This window comes from Nelumbo lutea, chromosome 3 (genome assembly GCF_056320005.1).
Source record: "Nelumbo lutea isolate HS-2025 chromosome 3, American lotus-T2T, whole genome shotgun sequence".
Classification (NCBI taxonomy): domain Eukaryota; kingdom Viridiplantae; phylum Streptophyta; class Magnoliopsida; order Proteales; family Nelumbonaceae; genus Nelumbo; species Nelumbo lutea.
This window is the reverse complement of record NC_142686.1, coordinates 109739498-109757243: the sequence shown is the minus strand read 5'-3', so window position 1 is coordinate 109757243 and position 17746 is coordinate 109739498. Positions and strand designations below refer to the sequence as shown.

General features: G+C 34.2%; 1 protein-coding gene and 1 long non-coding RNA gene across 2 annotated transcripts; both read left to right on the top strand.

The window, feature by feature from the left end:
- The first annotated feature begins 1450 nt into the window (after positions 1-1450).
- LOC148867567 (uncharacterized protein At5g01610-like) lies at positions 1451-2497 on the top strand. Its single transcript, XM_088977376.1, has one exon. It carries the CDS (start codon positions 1803-1805, stop codon positions 2328-2330), a length of 528 nt encoding a protein of 175 aa, XP_088833502.1. The 5' UTR covers positions 1451-1802; the 3' UTR covers positions 2331-2497.
- A 4273-nt stretch (positions 2498-6770) lies between these two features.
- Positions 6771-11545, top strand: LOC148867566 (uncharacterized). Its single transcript, XR_016109762.1, has 2 exons — positions 6771-7375; positions 11026-11545. It is a non-coding gene; the product is annotated as an uncharacterized LOC148867566 (long non-coding RNA).
- The last annotated feature ends 6201 nt before the right edge of the window (positions 11546-17746 follow it).

Below are 17746 nucleotides of genomic sequence, written 5' to 3'. Positions count from 1 at the left end.
GCTGGTTATCACCCCGCCTGCTTTGGGCAGGATTGGATAAACGTTACTTACCTATACGGAGTCCAGTTCTAGGTGTGAAATCATTCCGAACCAGTTGGGTCAGAGATCCCGGACGCATTTCATGAGGCTCACAACAACTCGCCTATATAAGGGACTCACCTCCAAACTCATAAATGGCATGCAATTTAGCACTCAAGCTCTATAGCTCTCTCTTGCTTTATATCTCTTAGAAAACTCCAATTTACTAACTTAAACATCGGAGTGCCCATACCGGGTAAAGTAACCTGGGTATTTTGATATTTTCTCTCTTTGCTTACAGCTCGACCAAGCAACCTATCTAGTTTGATGTCTGACCTGTCCGGAGCTACTAGATCATACACCATCACTCATAATCCATGCTACCAAAAAGATCAAAGCTATCATTTGTTAAAAAATATACAAAGGCAAAATATTATTTTAGAAATTTTAAATTAAACCATAAGGTTTATTTCACAAAGTATTTAAGTCTATTTTGAAATTTTATGTAGGTTTTAGTCAAATTTTAAAAATCAAGTCTTTTTTTAAGTCAAGTCTTTTACCCTTTCATTTAATATTCTTCATTCCGTTTCTGTCAATGTGGTCCACTCATTTAGGATACATCTGGTCTATACTCATTGATACCAAAGGTAAGGTGATGGGTGTAAGGAAAACAAGTACGTGCATTGACACCAAAGGTGATAGGTGTAAAGAAAACAAATTTGTGCATTGATATCAAAGTGGATAGGTGTAAGGAAAACAAATTATACTGGAACTGAGAATCTGAGATATCTGTGGTCTGTAGACTGTATTCTTGGTACCGTTGTTCTATGAAAATCCTCTTGAACAAGTTAGGTATGCTGCTCTTACTGTTTGAGATGTAAGAGGCCCACCACGTGTCCACCTACTAAAGTGGTTACTAACCACTTACTACTGCTACGTCCCCTGTTTCTAGATGTAGCCACGTCGAAGCTTACTTTCTTTAATAAAATGAAAATTTCTGGATTAATACCATTGGGTCTAATGCCATTTTGGTCTTTCAACTTTAAAATGTTATAATTAAATATCTAAATTTTCAAAACATATTAATTTAGTACGAGAAATTCGAAGTTACCAAAATGCCACTAAGATGTGATCCCATATTTCTTGAATACAATAGAAAATGATATGATTAGAGATTATTTATTTTTTTTCAATGTTTAGATGATTAATAAAGAAAATTAGATGATATTTGAATGGTACTTATGTCTTTTCAACGATTGATTAACAGTTGGTTGATAATAGATATTGGATTGGTAGGTTTTAAAATTTTGGATAATAAAATATAGTATTTTAAATTTAAAGGACCAAAATGACACTAAGCCCATATAACAGAGTATTAATAAAAAAATTTCTCTTAATAAAATCTAATTTTAAGAATTCAAATCTCTCATCCCCACAAACTTTGATCAGTATACCCACAACACACTATCCCATGAATTGAGAATATCTTCCCTAAGATGATGAGATCCGGACTCAATTTTAAATGCCCACCGGCATCTGCTTGATATTATGATATATAGTCCCACCCAAACCAACAAAAACACTGAATAAATAAATAGTAGAAACAGTGGGACGCTTGGAGTCATTAGATACCTCCTCCAAAGTCCAAACTCCACAGCCAAATCACTAATCAGATAGCATACATCTCTGCTGCTTTTGCTCATCTTACTTCCTATTTAGTCTTTTAAGTACTTTTTCTTCTTCTTTTGCGGAGGATAAAGGAGGAAGAGGAGGAGCGACGAATCATGGCTTGGTCCTTCACCCCAAAGCACACATCTCTGACGGCCTTTGCCGCCTGTCTCATCTTTGTCTGTTCAGTTTCGACCCACACGGCTGCCGACCATGCACTGACGGCATACCAAGTCCTCCAGGGATATGGCTTCCCGGTGGGTATCCTCCCAAAGGGTATTCTGGGCTACGATCTGGATACATCCACCGGAAAATTCTCGGCCTACCTGAATGGTACTTGTGCTTTCTCCCTTGAGGGTTCCTACAAGCTCAGGTACAAATCCACCATCACCGGCGTTATCTCGCAGAACAAACTCAGGAACCTCAAGGGCGTGAGCGTGAAGGTGCTTTTTCTGTGGCTCGACATTATTGAGGTTACTCGGAGTGGCGACAAGCTCGACTTCTCGGTGGGGATCACTTCTGCTGATTTCGATATCGATAACTTTGTGGAGAGTCCGCAGTGCGGCTGCGGATTTGACTGCGTCACTGCTCAGGTTGAGCAAGCAAGCAAGATCAGAGTTAACCGATTTGTTTCTTCTTCCTAGTTCACGGATGGGAGATTCTCTCCCTGTGGAGGCAAGTTTTTCTTTTTCTTAATTGTGGTCAGTGGGATAAAACATAATTTTTACTTCATCTCTATCTGTAATTGAGTTTGACTTGCACAGTAGATAAAAGCTCCTTGAAAACAGGTGTTTAGCTCTGAGCAGCTTAACCAATGGACTTAACCAGATTCTTGCCACGTGGGAAAAATAATACCTATTAATTATATTTTAGGCTGGAGATGGGATCTCTTGCCCACGAGAACTCTGTCCACGCCTATCTCTCTGCATAATATTATCCAGAGGATGATATATTCTTCACGTGTGACTGCGATTCACGTGGGCAGGAGAAGGAGGTGTAAATGTAATTTTACTCGAGCAGATGAAGAGGAAACAATGAATCATGTGGCTGCAATAAAGGCTAATTTATTACTGGAGAAAAACTTGACGTGGACCCATTAGGAAATGAAATGTAAATTTGGTAGCGTTTGAGAATGTGATTAAACTAGTGAACTAGACAAGACAAGCCTTCAATTTCTGCCACGTTAGAGAACGATGTGGCCGGTCTAACTACAGATGGAGTCCATTTATAAGAAGACAATAATATCGAACCCTACCTCTGCCCTTCTTTCCATGTATGACCCAATCTTGTTACTTGTTAAGGTCCATAGGGTTATCATTTTCTGCCTGGGCCTGGTCCAACTAGTTTGATAGCTCTAGGGCAAATGACCTTTTTTGTACGTAATCTGGTGAAGTGGTCAAAGATTAGGGACGATACTGTTTATTTCGAATCTTATTGGTAAGTAGGATAAAATTAATAAATTATTAAAAAATAAAATATATTGATTTAAATAAAAAAAAAAATATATATATATATATATATATATATTATAAAATAAATAAATATCCGGTCCAAAGATTCGAATAAGGGTGATCTGAATTCGATCAAAATAGGACCTCCCATCCGACTTTCACATTAAAAAAGTTAAAGCTTTCTTAGCTAAGGACTTTGGTTAATCACCATCACTGATTTATAAACCGGATGATTAAACCGTTCAACTCGAGAATTGATCATAGTTCCAAGTCTGATTTTGCGTTGAACTGCTTTTCATGAAAAATGTTGATTTTGTCAAAAAATGTTAACTATTTAAAAAATTTTTCTTTCATATATAAAAGCTGGGGCATTATCAATCAACGTCTCTCTCTCTCCCCCCATATTAACATTCTAATGGTCTTTCTCTCTATCACCTCTCACATCTCATAATTAGGGCCGAGAATCAGACCGGGTTAGGTTGGGTTGAGGCCAGCCCTAACCCTAACACTCTAATCCTAACTAAATACCTCCAACCCTAACCCAACCTAAAGTCAACCTTCAATCCAACCTTCTTTCCATCCCTTAAAATCCTTAGAATTTCTTAATCTAAAATCTTAACTCAACTTTCACTACATATATTAATCCTATGTTTTATTAGTCTTTGTTTGTTGATATTTTTATTAGTTCTCCAAGTACAAAATTCGGGAAAAAAAGTTGTTTGAAATGACTATAATTTATTATGAGTTATGACTTATAATAGATCTTTTATTAGCAGAAATATTCAAAAAACATAAAATATGTTATTAAGGTTTTAGTATTTCCAATTGGAACTAAGTGATGTGATTATCTCAAAAGAAATAAATGATAGTGTGTGGTGGGGGCTATACAACTATCTTGCATCTAAAAAATCAATGTATGATATGTTATATTATATATAACATATATTTATATATGATATGTACTATAAAGTCAGGCTTAGGTTGGGCCGGGTTGCTCGAGGGGTGTACCCTAACCCAACCCGAAGTAAAGTCGAGTTCATATATTTCAACCCTAACCCTAACTCGAGCATCAATCCAACCCGACTTTTTTGGGCCCAAGTTGTAGCCTTATTCATAATATGTCAGCATAAGCTTTCAAACATCAATTTTAACAGAACTATAGGAACAAAAATTATAAATTAGAATATGAATCTAGAATGTATTTCTGAAAATTTTAAAATTACAAGTTGAATTATTCATCCTGGACGGTTCAACCACTAACCTGAAAACTGGTGGTCAAAGTGGTTCCATTTTTGGGTCGGTTTTTAAAACCTTGGTCACTATAATTTCTTTAGCTACTTTGGAGAAGATGAAAGCTTCACAAGAACTTAACCTAACATCACTTAGGGGCTTTTGAGGTATAGTATTTACATGTAGATTCCACTTCTCAAAGCAAATGACACTTATCAATGTTTTCGAACTGTCCTTGACCTAGACGGTCAGACTGTTCAGACTGAAAATCGTCCAAGTAACCGGTTATGTTTTATCCCAAGCCTAGTCCTCGGCCAAAAACCGTTGAATTGGTCAATAACCTATTGACTCAGACAGTCAAACTGTCAACCCACTTGACCCGTTCAATAATTTTTAATCATTTTTGTATTTTAATTATTATTTTATTTATTTTTTTGAATTTTTTATTGTTAGAATGAGTCATTCATTTGAACTAGACAATCAAACTATTGACCCAGAAAGAGAGGGCTAAGAAGGTTCCGGTTAGTTTTTAGGACATTGCACTTGATCCTTTTAGTACATATATCTTACAATATACATCGATACAACAAGATTTAGAGGTCTCATGGTCCCTATTTTTCAAATGAAACCAATATCATCAGATTTTGGAAAATCGTGAACTAAAACCAATCTGTTAATCGATTGAATGGTTTGATTTTTTATTTTTCGGAATTTTGATATTTATAATATATATTATAAATAAACTATATAAATTTATAATGTAATATACAACCACCGATTTTTCATATTAGTTAATAAAAAATAAATCAATATCTTCAGTTTTCAAAAAGACCAAACCGATTAATTTGATTAACTAGAACTTTTGAGTTTGATTTTATCCGTTGAGTTCGGTTTTTCGATTTTTGATAAACACCACTAACGAGTATATATGACATTTTGAATATATTTAGAAGAAAGACAAATACAAATATGTAAAGTGCAAAACCTTCCACCTATGTTCCATAACAACTAACGTTTTCAATCCGTCGCTGACCCAGTTGGTCAAATTGTTTGAACCATCGTTATCCAAGATTTTGGGTTCGGTTCAGTCAAGACCCGCCAGATGGTTAAAAGCCATTGGTTTGGTCAAGAATTATTTGACCGTTAACTCATTTGACCCAGTGATTGAATCACGGGTTGCATAATCAATGCATACAAGTTTTTTAATAAAAAAATTAAAAACTGAATTAAAAAATCTAAAATAATACATATAACATATCTAAAACATATTTATATATTATTTATTGGTAAAATTTTTATTTATACACACACACACACTATATATATATATATATATATATATATGTATGTATAAAATATATGTATATATATACCGTTCGGCTGGCCGGTTGAACTGGTGACCCGCGAACTGGATGCAAAAACGGTTTGGCCTCTAAGTCGGTTTTTAAAACATTGATAACAAATTATAGCCATGGTTTTTAAAAACGAACCAGTGACCAAACCGGTCAGGGGTCCGTTAACGGTTCGAACAGTCTGACCGTTCGACCTGAACGGCCGGCCAATTCTGACAAAAAAATAAAAAAAATACAAAATTGGAAAACGGTTAAAACTGTTCAAATGATAAATCATCCGGTTCAGCGATTTGCTGACTAAAATCAACGGTTTTGGAGGAAAACGAAACTGGTCATGTGACCGGTTCCCGGTTTTTCCTGTCCGACCGTTTGGTCTGGTCCGATTTTGAAAACAGTGTTAGCAGCCACTCTGTTCTCAACCATCATTCAAAACACAGCCGTGAATTTTCGTCCTGTCTCCGTTTTGGATGGCGTAATTTGTAATTACCAAACCAACCTCGTCAATACACAAAACACCCTACATAGTTCTATCCGGTACAAGTGCATCTTACACCATATATTATGCATGACCCACAAGATTCATATGGGGGACCACTTGTACCAGGAGTAGTGATACAATACAGTAAAACAAATTTGTGTCCTTTTTTTATAAAAAGAGAAGAATCGCTAATTTTTGTTTATAAGTATAACCCCCCTTACACCATTAGCCTTATCTACTGTCACTGCCACATGACAAACTGTCTCTTTCTATGGCCTACGGGATACACAACCGTGGAATCAGCATCCAAGCCAACAGTTGAGATGTCCTAAGAATCTGCATTGACCATTAAGCAACAAAACGAAACGATACCACGTGGGTCTCTCACTTTCACTTCTGCTGACTGCTGGTTGTAGAAAGTAGAATACGACCTTCCCATTCAAAGACTAATGTTAAAATGGAACCGCCTTTTGATAACCACCAGATTGGAATAAATTACTTTTAAGTCTCCCCATTTATTCCAATCTAACGGGCCTTATGAAGCTCTTTCATCTCTGGCCAACTTCGACCGGTGTCACCTACCCTTTCCATCTTCTACACTCAAAACCTGAACCTCTTTCATCTTTCTTGCTTCTCCGGCTACCTCAACGATCGAGCCATCACGAGATAGAGAGAGGGAGATGAATTCTTTTCGATTCGGTGGAGATATACATAGACCTGTGTCTCTAACGGCAATCCTTTATTATGCCGGTCTCTTATGCCTAGCGTTCCTATTGACGCCGTTAACGGCCGTCGACGGCACACCGACGGCGTATGAGGTCCTTAAAGACTATGACTTCCCGGTAGGCCTTCTCCCAAAAGGGGTCCTCGGTTACGATTTGGATAAAACCACCGGCAAGTTCTCTGTGAATTTGAATGGCACTTGTAGTTTTTCTCTGGAGGGTTCATACCAACTAAAATACAGGTCCACCATTAACGGTTATATCTCCCAAGGCAAGCTCACGAAGTTACAGGGTACAAGTGTGAAGGTCTTCTTCTTTTGGGTTAACATCGTCGAGGTTACTCGGTACGGCGACGAGCTAGAATTTTCCGTCGGCATCGCTTCTGCTAGTTTCCCTGTTGATAACTTTGAGGAGTGCCCGCAGTGTGGGTGTGGCATGGATTGCGTCAATGCCCAAGTAAGGAGTATTAGAACCAACCCTTTTGCCATTTCTTCTTCTTAGGGAAATAATTTGTCTTAAATTGCAAAGGAAGAAGAAAATAAAAGAGAAACATTGTGGATATTTGAATACTGAAACCTACTTTTATTTTCTCTATTTGATAATAACCGACATTGGTTTTACCTACTCAGTTCAGCTATACCCGAGTGTCTTGGTCTTGGTTTGTTATCATCTCTGCTTTTTATTTGCGTCTTTTGTTTTTTCATGGCTATAATGTTTCTATCGGTTTTGCTAGTAGCTTACGAAACCAGAGGAGAACGCAAACTTTGAATCAGCAAAACATAAATTGTGTCCATTTTCCTGCAATTTTAGGGTGAGGATCCAAATGTATTGGTTTTTTTGTGATAAAACGAAAATGGATCTGGTTATCGATGCATAATCCTAGTAAAGCTTTTGGACTTGGTTTTTCTGTTGATATTTTTTTCTAACCAAACCTGGGGGGTGCATCTATACCGGTTATCTCATTGTGAAATGGGAATACAGAAGCAAATTATGCTTCTACCACTGTTTTTTTGCTTCTTCATAGGATCTGGTTGGCCATTTTTTATTCATAATAATAGAAGATTGAAGGAAGTAGAAGTATTACAGAGGGAAAGAATGTTTATCCTGCTTTTGTCAATTGAGAACATGATCTTGGTTGATCTTTGGAACCAACAGGATAGGATGTTTATCCTGGTTATAATTCATCGTAACATATAAGGCCATTCTATTGAATTTTGTTTTGTATTTAAAATCAGTAGATAGTATAATAGATTTTCTTTGTTTTCTAGAGAAGAGAAGCTTTCTAGTAGCTCTGTGACTACACTTGTTCAGAGAGTAGTCTAGACTTCAGAGGTGAAGATGTATCTCAGTTGAAGAATCATAAGCTTATGATGTCAATCATGTAGGCTTCGAGGGTTTAACATTGGTCTGAGGGAGAATCTAGAAACTTTTTCTTGGCTCTTTCTGGATTTTGATCTTCTTGTGGAAACAGCATGGTTGTCCTTTAGTTTATCTGTTTCTATCCTATTCATCATGATTCAAGTGATCACTTGTTCAAACTAGAATAACCATGCTCTCCTATAATAAGCAACACCCAGGCCTTGTTCTTCTAGGAGAGAATGTATTATTCCCAAATATGTTGCTTCACTTAATATATGCTATCTACTAAGCTTACTGACACCCATCCCCATATAAAATTTCTTAGGTTCTTAGGTTTCCTATATTGGAAAGTTGAAGGGTTTTAGGCTGTTAGTTACCTTAGTTTGCAATAGAAATTGAGCATTAAGGGTATGGCATGAACTCTGCTACACTACTTGGCCAATGCCTGGAATGTCTACCAGTAGCTGCTGATTCCGTCAGACATAACAAATGATGCATTGTCAGAAGTAACAAATATGTCAAGGTCTGGAAGATCACGAATCCAACATAGCACCAATAAACCACAAAGTAGGTTCTGACACAAAAGATAGCAAAGAATGCTATAAAGCTACTACTCATTTTATGTTTGCTTTTGATACATTTCTTACAGTAGCATGAAATGTATGGTTTTTGAATGGATAAGATTTGAAATCTGTACCTAAGAAAAACAAATAATAATAAAAGATTCACAAGTTGTGCCCCTAGCAATAATTATTAGCAACACCAGGAGGTAGACAAGAGATTTGAGCTAAGTAGCTGTTTCTGCTACTTACACTTGATGTTGCATAACCTATGCCCCTCATGATACAGTTTACTGTTGGATATGGGACATGATAGATTATTGTCTTGGTTCTATACAGTGGATGACATTCTATCAGTTTGAGTAAGCATGTCTATGAGCAGGAGTAATCCTCTTGAGACAGGTTAATCTTCATTGGAGGAATTACATGATGCATAGTTTTCTAAAACTTGAGTTATTAGAGAAAAGAAATAATCGTGTTTCACAAATTTATTGAACCTAGCTTTTCTGTAGTTGGATGCAATCAGATATGATGCTAGGAATTGATTAGATAAGAGTATTTTACTTTTACGAGGAAGGTTAGTCTTGCAACACCTTTAGATGGGCACAAATCCATTTATGATTATTCACTAGAAAATCTAGTGATTAGCATGAGGCATATGCTGAACCAACAGGAGACTCAGCTAGCTTGTTCAATGTTGGCTTAAGGCATTTAGTTGAGCTTAGATCTGTTTAGAGATGCTAGTATACCATCTGTAAGGGTGCGGGCATCTGACCCAGTTCAGCTCATCTTGAGCCAAAACAGGTTAGCAAACTGAGCCAGCCACTTATGCTGAGTAAAGAAAATTGTAAATTCTAGAAGATTCTTTAATTAGAGAAAGAAAAGAAAAATATAAATAAAGGAACCCATTTCTGAATGGATCTGATAGATCCCAGGAAGGCGCTCCAGCCCCAAGCCAAGCAGTTCAACATTTTAGGACCATAACAGGATCTCTCTCTCTCTCTCTCTCTCTCTCTCTCTCTCTCTCTCGCAGGCACGCACACAGGCAGGCAGGACCTGAACCCCACTTCCCAATTTTCCTCTCAGCTCTTTGACCTCTACTGATCTTCTCCTCCATCACTGACTTTCTTTCCTACCAATCCACCGTGGCCAAACCCTTGGACTTTCAGAAATTGACCACCATGCCAAAGTTATGGCCTTTGGGACATCTGGGCACAAAGCTGTGGGCTCTGGAAATTTGTACATACATTGAATTTGCACAACCCATGACCCAGTGACCAGGTTGAATGGGTCAACAGTTCAACCACTCAGGCTGGACGATTTTTGACCAAAAGGTGGGTTTAGGAAAAGTAGACTCAAAATCTTGACCAGGTGTCAGTTTGAACAGTTTGATCATCTGGGTCAATGGCGGGTTGAAAATATTGCTCCTAAGTTCCTAAGAGTGACTTCATTTCTGATCCTATTTTTTCAAATTTTCCACATGAATGTCCTTGATAGATTTAGAGATTTGAAATTTTGAGATTGTGTATATTTTACTTATTAGTGTGGATAGGGTTCTAAGATCTATGGTGATTTGATAGTAAACTAAGCATGAACAACCTGAATGATTCTTGGGTTCTGCTAAGTCTATCTAATAAATCAATTTGGCCATCAGAAGATCCAGTCAGCTTCAATGGTAATCCTTCAAATGGATTAGTAACTCAAATTAAGAAATTTGGACCTCAAACTAAATTATTTCCCTGTTACTTGGTATTTGGGAAACTACTGGCAGGGTTTGGTAGTTAGTCTGTTGAATACCTCAAACTAAATATATGAATCTAAGTTTAAAGAAAAAAATTGTACCAATAATACCTAAATAAAAAATTTTCCCTTTTTTTTTGGCTTCATGGGGCTACCCAACAAGGGTAGTCCATTTCCCACCCCTTAAACCCCCATAACTGCCTAGCCCTAGTGGCAGATGGATTTGATCCAGATCCTATCAACTGAGCCACCATCAGTTAAAACCCATATTTTTTAAGGTTAAAAACATACATTTTTTTCTTTACATGTAAAAAGTCAAATTAAAAGCCATTCACCCATCTAGAATCATATATGAATAATGTGCTGGATTCAACAGTTGATTAGGCCATTGGTGTTTCGATTTCCGCACACAACACACAAACCTGACTTCTTTTGGGTATTGGGAAGGCAGGTTTTGGTGTGATTACAAGGGATTTCAGGGGTCAAGCTATTGCTGTTCTTTTGGTCAAGCTCAAGTTGGTTCCCCTGTTCAAGATGAAGCTTTTGCAGTGATTCAACGTCTGAAATTAACTGTGCCGATGCAGATTGCAGACTGTTGCATAGAATGCGACTGTTTGAATTTGGTTTAGGCGGTGTCTTGTGAACAGTCAAGTATGAACAGGGGTGCCTTGTTTCTTGTTCAGGATATCCCAAGTCTGTTGAAAAACAGGAATTTTGTTTTCAGTTTTGTTAGTTGGTCTGTAAATTCAGTGGCCCATGCTCTTGCTCAGAAGGGCCTTTCTGTTTCGGGATTTTATGTCCAGGACCTTTCTCAATGGATCCAAGACCTGGTTGCTAAGGACTTGGCTGTTCTGTATTAAGTTTTCCTTTCTCTGTTTTCTGAGTTTCTTATCCTTCTGTACCAAAAAAAAAAATTTCCTTGCACTGATACGAATAATTAATTATGTATCTTTTTTTCGTAGAAAAATTATGGATCTAATTGAATGATTTATTGATGATGCCAATAGGCTAAGGTCTGATTGGTTTTTGTGGAGACTTAGATCAAACCCTGCTGTCACCAGGGTTGGGGGGGCTATGGGTGGGGTACAGGATTAAACCCATAGAACAGTACTCTGTGGTATGGTCAATCGGCCTCAGTATTGTCCGAAATCCGAATTGATCCCATTATTGTCTCTCAGTGGGGTTGGTTTGAATGTTATGTTTTTTGCCAAACTGTAATAGGTTCAAGTTTTACAAAAGTAATTTTCAATCTATAGTTTCGCGGATTTACTTAAACTGTCATTTTCCACTGTCACGTAACGATGGTTCAAACTATAATTTCGCGGATTTACTTAAGCTAATTGATTGCAAACTATAGGAACTGTCATTTTCCACTGTCATGTAATGAAGGTTCAAACTATAATTTCGCGGATTTAGTTAAGCTAATAATTATAGGGGTGTTTTGGTAAAAAACTACTATAGGTAGGTTTTAGTATATCTATCAAACTATAAAGGGCGTTTTAATAAATTACCTTAAGTTGTAATATTAAAATTATTTTTAGTTCAATTTGTTAATAATTACAAATTAAATTCAACTCGAATTTGATGGATAATATCTAATTTGAATTTGAATATAAACAATCAAAATTTAAATCTACTTGTGTATGATTAAATGCGACCCATTTAAAGTTGTAGGCCTCATGATCACCCTGTTCTGTCGTCATCCCTGAGTTGCCATTATTGTGTTCTATGTAATATTAGCGAGGACCGACCCATGCACGAGAAAGTCTGAAAGATTGAATAATTTTATTTATTATTAATTAATTGATAAATTTATAATTAAAATTTGTTGTTAATTAACTAAAAGTATTACATAATATTTAAAATTTTAATAATTCTATTTTTCATTTAATGTTTATTTATAAAAAATAATTAATGTTAACTTAATATGAACAAATATTTTTTAATAAATTTAATAATTGTTATTATTTTTAAATAAAATTTTCATTGACTTTAAATAAATAAAAATAATTATAAAAGCTAAAATTTTTATTAATTTCGCTAATAATTAATAATTATATAAGAATGACAATGGGCGGGTTTGGGACGGGGCACCCCATCCTTGTCCCCGCCCCGTAGTCAAAACACTCTATCTCAGGTGGGTTCAAGGCAAAGCACCCACTCCCCATTAGGGGCAAGGAATCCTCGAATTTTCCCACATCGTCCTCAATGTCGGGTGAGTTCAAGGCAAGGCATCCACTCCTCGTCAAGGAAGGGGAATCCTTGAATTTCCCGCCCGTCCCTAGTGTTGGGCGGGTTCAAGGTAAGGCACCCACTCCCCGTCAACTCAATATTAATTTGATAACAAAAATGTACACTAAATTGTCTTTAATTTTCAAAAATGTAATCTTATGAAAATTTTGGAAAATTTATTACATTTATGTAATTTTGAAAATTTTATTTAAATTTATTTTTAAATTGTTATTAAATAATTTATTTTCTTTTTAAAGGGTTTACTTATAGGATTCCACTAATTTATCTTATATTTTCTAATATAAACTAATCAATAATTTCTTTCCAATATTGTAATAATTTAGCTTAATAATTTGTGTAATTATTGGTTCAAATTATAGTTTTCCCTTTCCCATACTCATTTATCTTTAATAATTTGCAATGAAAAATTACATAGTTTTTCAACACTTTTCCAAAATCTATCAAATGTAATAAATTTTCCTAAAATTTCCAAAATATTCCAATAATTTTCAATAATTATTTAATACATTTTAAATAAACTTTCAAATATTTTATATCTTTTAATTTCCAAAATATTATTTTATGAAAGTGTAGCTTATTAAATTATTATATTTGTGTAATTATGGAGATTTATTGAAAATTATTTTAAATTGTTATCAAATATTTATTTTTATTAGGTAGCTTACTAACAAAATTACACTAATTTATCTTTTACTTTTTAATATAAAATAATTAATAATTTCATTTTCCAACATTATAATATTTTATTCCCCCATTTACATTCGGTTATTAACTTTTAACTGTAATAATAGCAATAACTAATTTTTTTTACCTTTTGATAATTGTTACATATAATTCTCAATTTTAAATTAGTTAAAGAGTTTTCAATTTTTATAAAATGTTGTTAATTAACATGAATATAACTGTATTTACGCAAAGTACTTTAAAAGGTCATGATGAGTTAATTAATAACAATATTTATTAATTTTGGTAATTTACTAACATTATTTATTAACTTTTGGTAATAACACTATTTAATACTCACTGAATATGGTTGGATTAAATATTAATTGTATTTAAATATTTTCTAATTGATATGAATATTTTAAATGAGAGATAGTGGGTATAGATTGGTGAGAGAGATTTTAGGAATTGATCGGGGAGTGGGGTAACATGATAAGTTTCTAATGTTTTAGAGGAGAAACCTTAGGAGAGAGATTCTAGGAATATTTTTAGGTAGTTGGATTGGGAATGGTGACATGGCTTAATGGGAGTGGTGAGAAGGGGAGAGGAGAGAGAGTCAAGGAGAATGTAGGGTGGGGGTAATGGAGCAAGGAGAGGCATGCTGACGTGGATCGTCTTGCAATATATATATATACTTACTAGAGGGGACTAGTGCGATGCATGAGCTTTGTAAAAACAATTTTCGGCAATGGAGGTAGGGGTGCAAGTTGGGTGTATCTAATTCAAGTCTGACCTGATTTAATCAAATCTTTTGCATTGGATTTGAGTTTTTTAACTTTAAAATGGACTTGAGCCAAAAATACTTGGGCCTAAATTAAACTCAAATTGGGCATAGGTTGAGGCTTCAGGTATTGATCTGATGTAATTTAAGTTTGTACAACATTTTATGATATATAAATATATGTCTAAGCAAGCTCAATTTCCAAATGTAATTCAAGGTAGTGGTGGGTTGGGTTTAAAACACAAATCTAATTCCATATTATTTCTTGTTACATAAAAGCAATAAATAAGTAAATAACATAAATAAATAACAAAATTTCCAATTATTTGATTAAGATGTAAAAACACATAAAATATCAACTATCCTTTACATCTAATTCAAAATATTATTAAATTCGCTACCTAGTACATAAAGTTTATATGCTTTACAACAATATGCAAGGTTGAGGGGGTTGGGTTTAGCCTAATACCATACCCTACCCGTAATGTATGGGTTGTAGAATCTCAAAACCCATCCTTCAAACAAAAAAACACAAAGACCCTTGCCTCGTCGAAGTGGGCAGGGGTAGATACCTATCAGGTAGGGTAGTTTATGAAATTTTTTGAAAATGTACCCTACTCTACCTATTGTGTAGGGTAGTTTATTTTACGAAAATGTAGTTTATGAAAATTTTGAAAAAATTTGTAATAATTTATTACATTTGAAAATTTTTATTACATTTTACGAAAATGTAGTTTATTTATCTATTTAAATAATATCATTATTTAGTTATTTCAATATTACTTATTTATTGAATTACATAATCCATAAAATTATAAGTTATACTATTATTACATAATTTAGTTATCAAATTTTTAAAATATAAAATTATTATTAATTCAAATAGTATGAAATCTATTATAATGATTTTCTACTTTTAATAAAATTTTTACGTTTATTACATAATTTCGTTATTTTAACTTTTTAAAATTTAGGTATGTTAAATAGTTTGTTATTTAAAATATTGAGTTATTTAAATACTTAAATAAAATGTAAAATATTTAAAATTTTTTATTATTTAAGTTTTATTTATTTTTAAGTTATTACATAATATTAAATATTTTGTTATTGTATTTTTTAAATAATTTGAATAATTTGTAAAATTATAATTTATATTGTTAGTACATAATTTCTTTATGAATTTCATAAAAAGTATAAAATTCTTAATAATCTGAATATTATTAAATCTATGATAATATTTTGTGTTTTTAATAAATAATTTAAAGATATTACATGATTTTATTATAATATTTAAATAATTCTTAAATTTTTTAATTCAAACTTTGTTTTGGTAGATATAGATGAAAAGTGGGAAATAGGATAAATAGGAATTAGAGATAATTTAGGTGACAATTAGGAATTATATATAATTTAGTAGATAAATAGGAATTATAGATAATTGAGGAGAAAGTGGGGGACAGTGGTGCCACTTGGCTATATTGGATTAGATTTTGGTAGAGGTAGATTTTAGGAATAGTTTTAGGAAGGGATATCCGAAGGGATAAAACATAGAGTAAAGAGGGATGGGCCAGGTATGCTGAGATATCAAAATGAGAGAGAGAGAGAGAGAGAGAGAGAGAGAGAGAGAGAGAGAGGGGAGTGATGAGGTGGCTTCATGAGCAAGCAAGGAAGGCTAAAATGAAGAGGGGCTGAGAGTTCTCCGTTGGGGCAAGGGAGAAAGCTGAGGCCATCTGTGTGGCACGTGGCGGGGATTTTTGCGATGCATGGGCTTTGTTAAATAAAATTGAAGCAAAAGGAATTATATAACATTTTCAATTGGGTTAAATCACTCTAAGTCTGAATCAATCTTTTTTTTTTTTTTTTTTTGAGTTAGATGGGCATTATTAATTTTATTAACAATATTTTTTAATTTATTTAATATTAAAAATAATGGAATATATAAGTGGGATACTTTTGACATTTTCAATTGAGCTTAGCCGTCAAGTCCAACCCAAGCATTCCTTCACCTTTTCTAATTTCTATTAATGTTTATTAATTATTATTATTTTTTTAAGTATAATTTAAAGGGTTTTAATTTTTAATTTTTATTAATTATTAATTTTGTTAATAAAATAAATTTTATCTATTTATTTGTTATGATTAGATAAAGTTGTATTAATATTATTATTATTTTTAAATTGCATGAATTTAAATGGACTTTGAATTAATAAAAACTAACTGTAAAATTAATAACTTTTAAATGAGAGCATGCCTACTGACCTTCCGGCCCTTTCTTGGACATTTTCTTTAAACATTTTGTGTGTAAATAGTAAACTCCCTCTAAGTAGGGTCTGTGTCATTCATGGAGCTCAAAAATTAAAAAAGAAAAAAGAAAAGGAATAGTTTATAACGATTTTGTTAACATGGAATCTGGAGCACCATGTACCACATAGTAGATAAGAGATAATAAAACTCTCCTACTTGTGGGATAAATGAAGTTTAAATGCAGAACTTTCAATACTAAAATCATTCTTTTTGAGTAGACAAAACTACAAGATAGATTTATAAGATCTACAGTCATAAGATAAGAAAAAACTGAAGGTGATGAAATTTCAATCCTACCTCTTCTTCCCATGCACCCCATATCTACATGGTGTTTGGAAGAGTGGGCTCATTTTGGGACCGATTTTCAAGAAAAAATGCCCATGCTTCAAAAACCCGTTTTTCACAAAAAAACGCTTATGCCACATAGGTAATGAGCAACACTATGTTGTTTGGTGAGGTTATTTTCATCATCGTTTTTCATGTATGTGCTGACAAGTAAGCACCACATAGGATATATATTAGTCAACCGTTGGGAGAAACAGTTCACCAATGCGTGTGTTTCATGCATTAGTGGGGACCCGGTTTTCGAGGCATGCCTGATTTTTTAATAATCGGCTGAACCAAACAATGAGATACATGGGCATTTGTTGAAACGCATATGTGGATCCAACGTGGCACCGTTTTTTTTTTAAATGGCCACGGTTCCAAACATACCTACCAAGCCAGCATAGTCGAACCTCGAAATAAATGCATACCTGCAGAAACAAACCATGGAAACAATATGTTATATGTTCTTGTTTTTTATTCGCAAAACATATGTTATATGTTCCTCCTCTTAGCAGAGAACTCCACGGCGCTTCCAGAAGGGAATAATTTCTTTCATAGAGTTGATGTGGTTGGTTGCATAATTTAGGGATTTGAAATGAAAAAAAAAAGGGGAAAGTATGGACAGACCCAACGCAGATTTCTGAATTCCATTGCAGATCTATAAACATTCAAAATGTCAAATACTCTCACAGCCTCATTTTATACACCAATGACTACTTGTGAATTGGCATCAATTCCCAGTTGGCGCCTACCCCAACTGTACTTTGGGCCTAAAGATTCTGACCCTAGGTTGAACCATCATTCTCCCAAAAAAATAATGGAATATGCAAAAATCACAAA

Excerpts from the sequence above, each read along its gene's own strand:
- LOC148867567 (XM_088977376.1), top strand. The coding sequence starts at position 1,803 with ATGGCTTGGTCCTTCACCCCAAAGCACACATCTCTGACGGCCTTTGCC.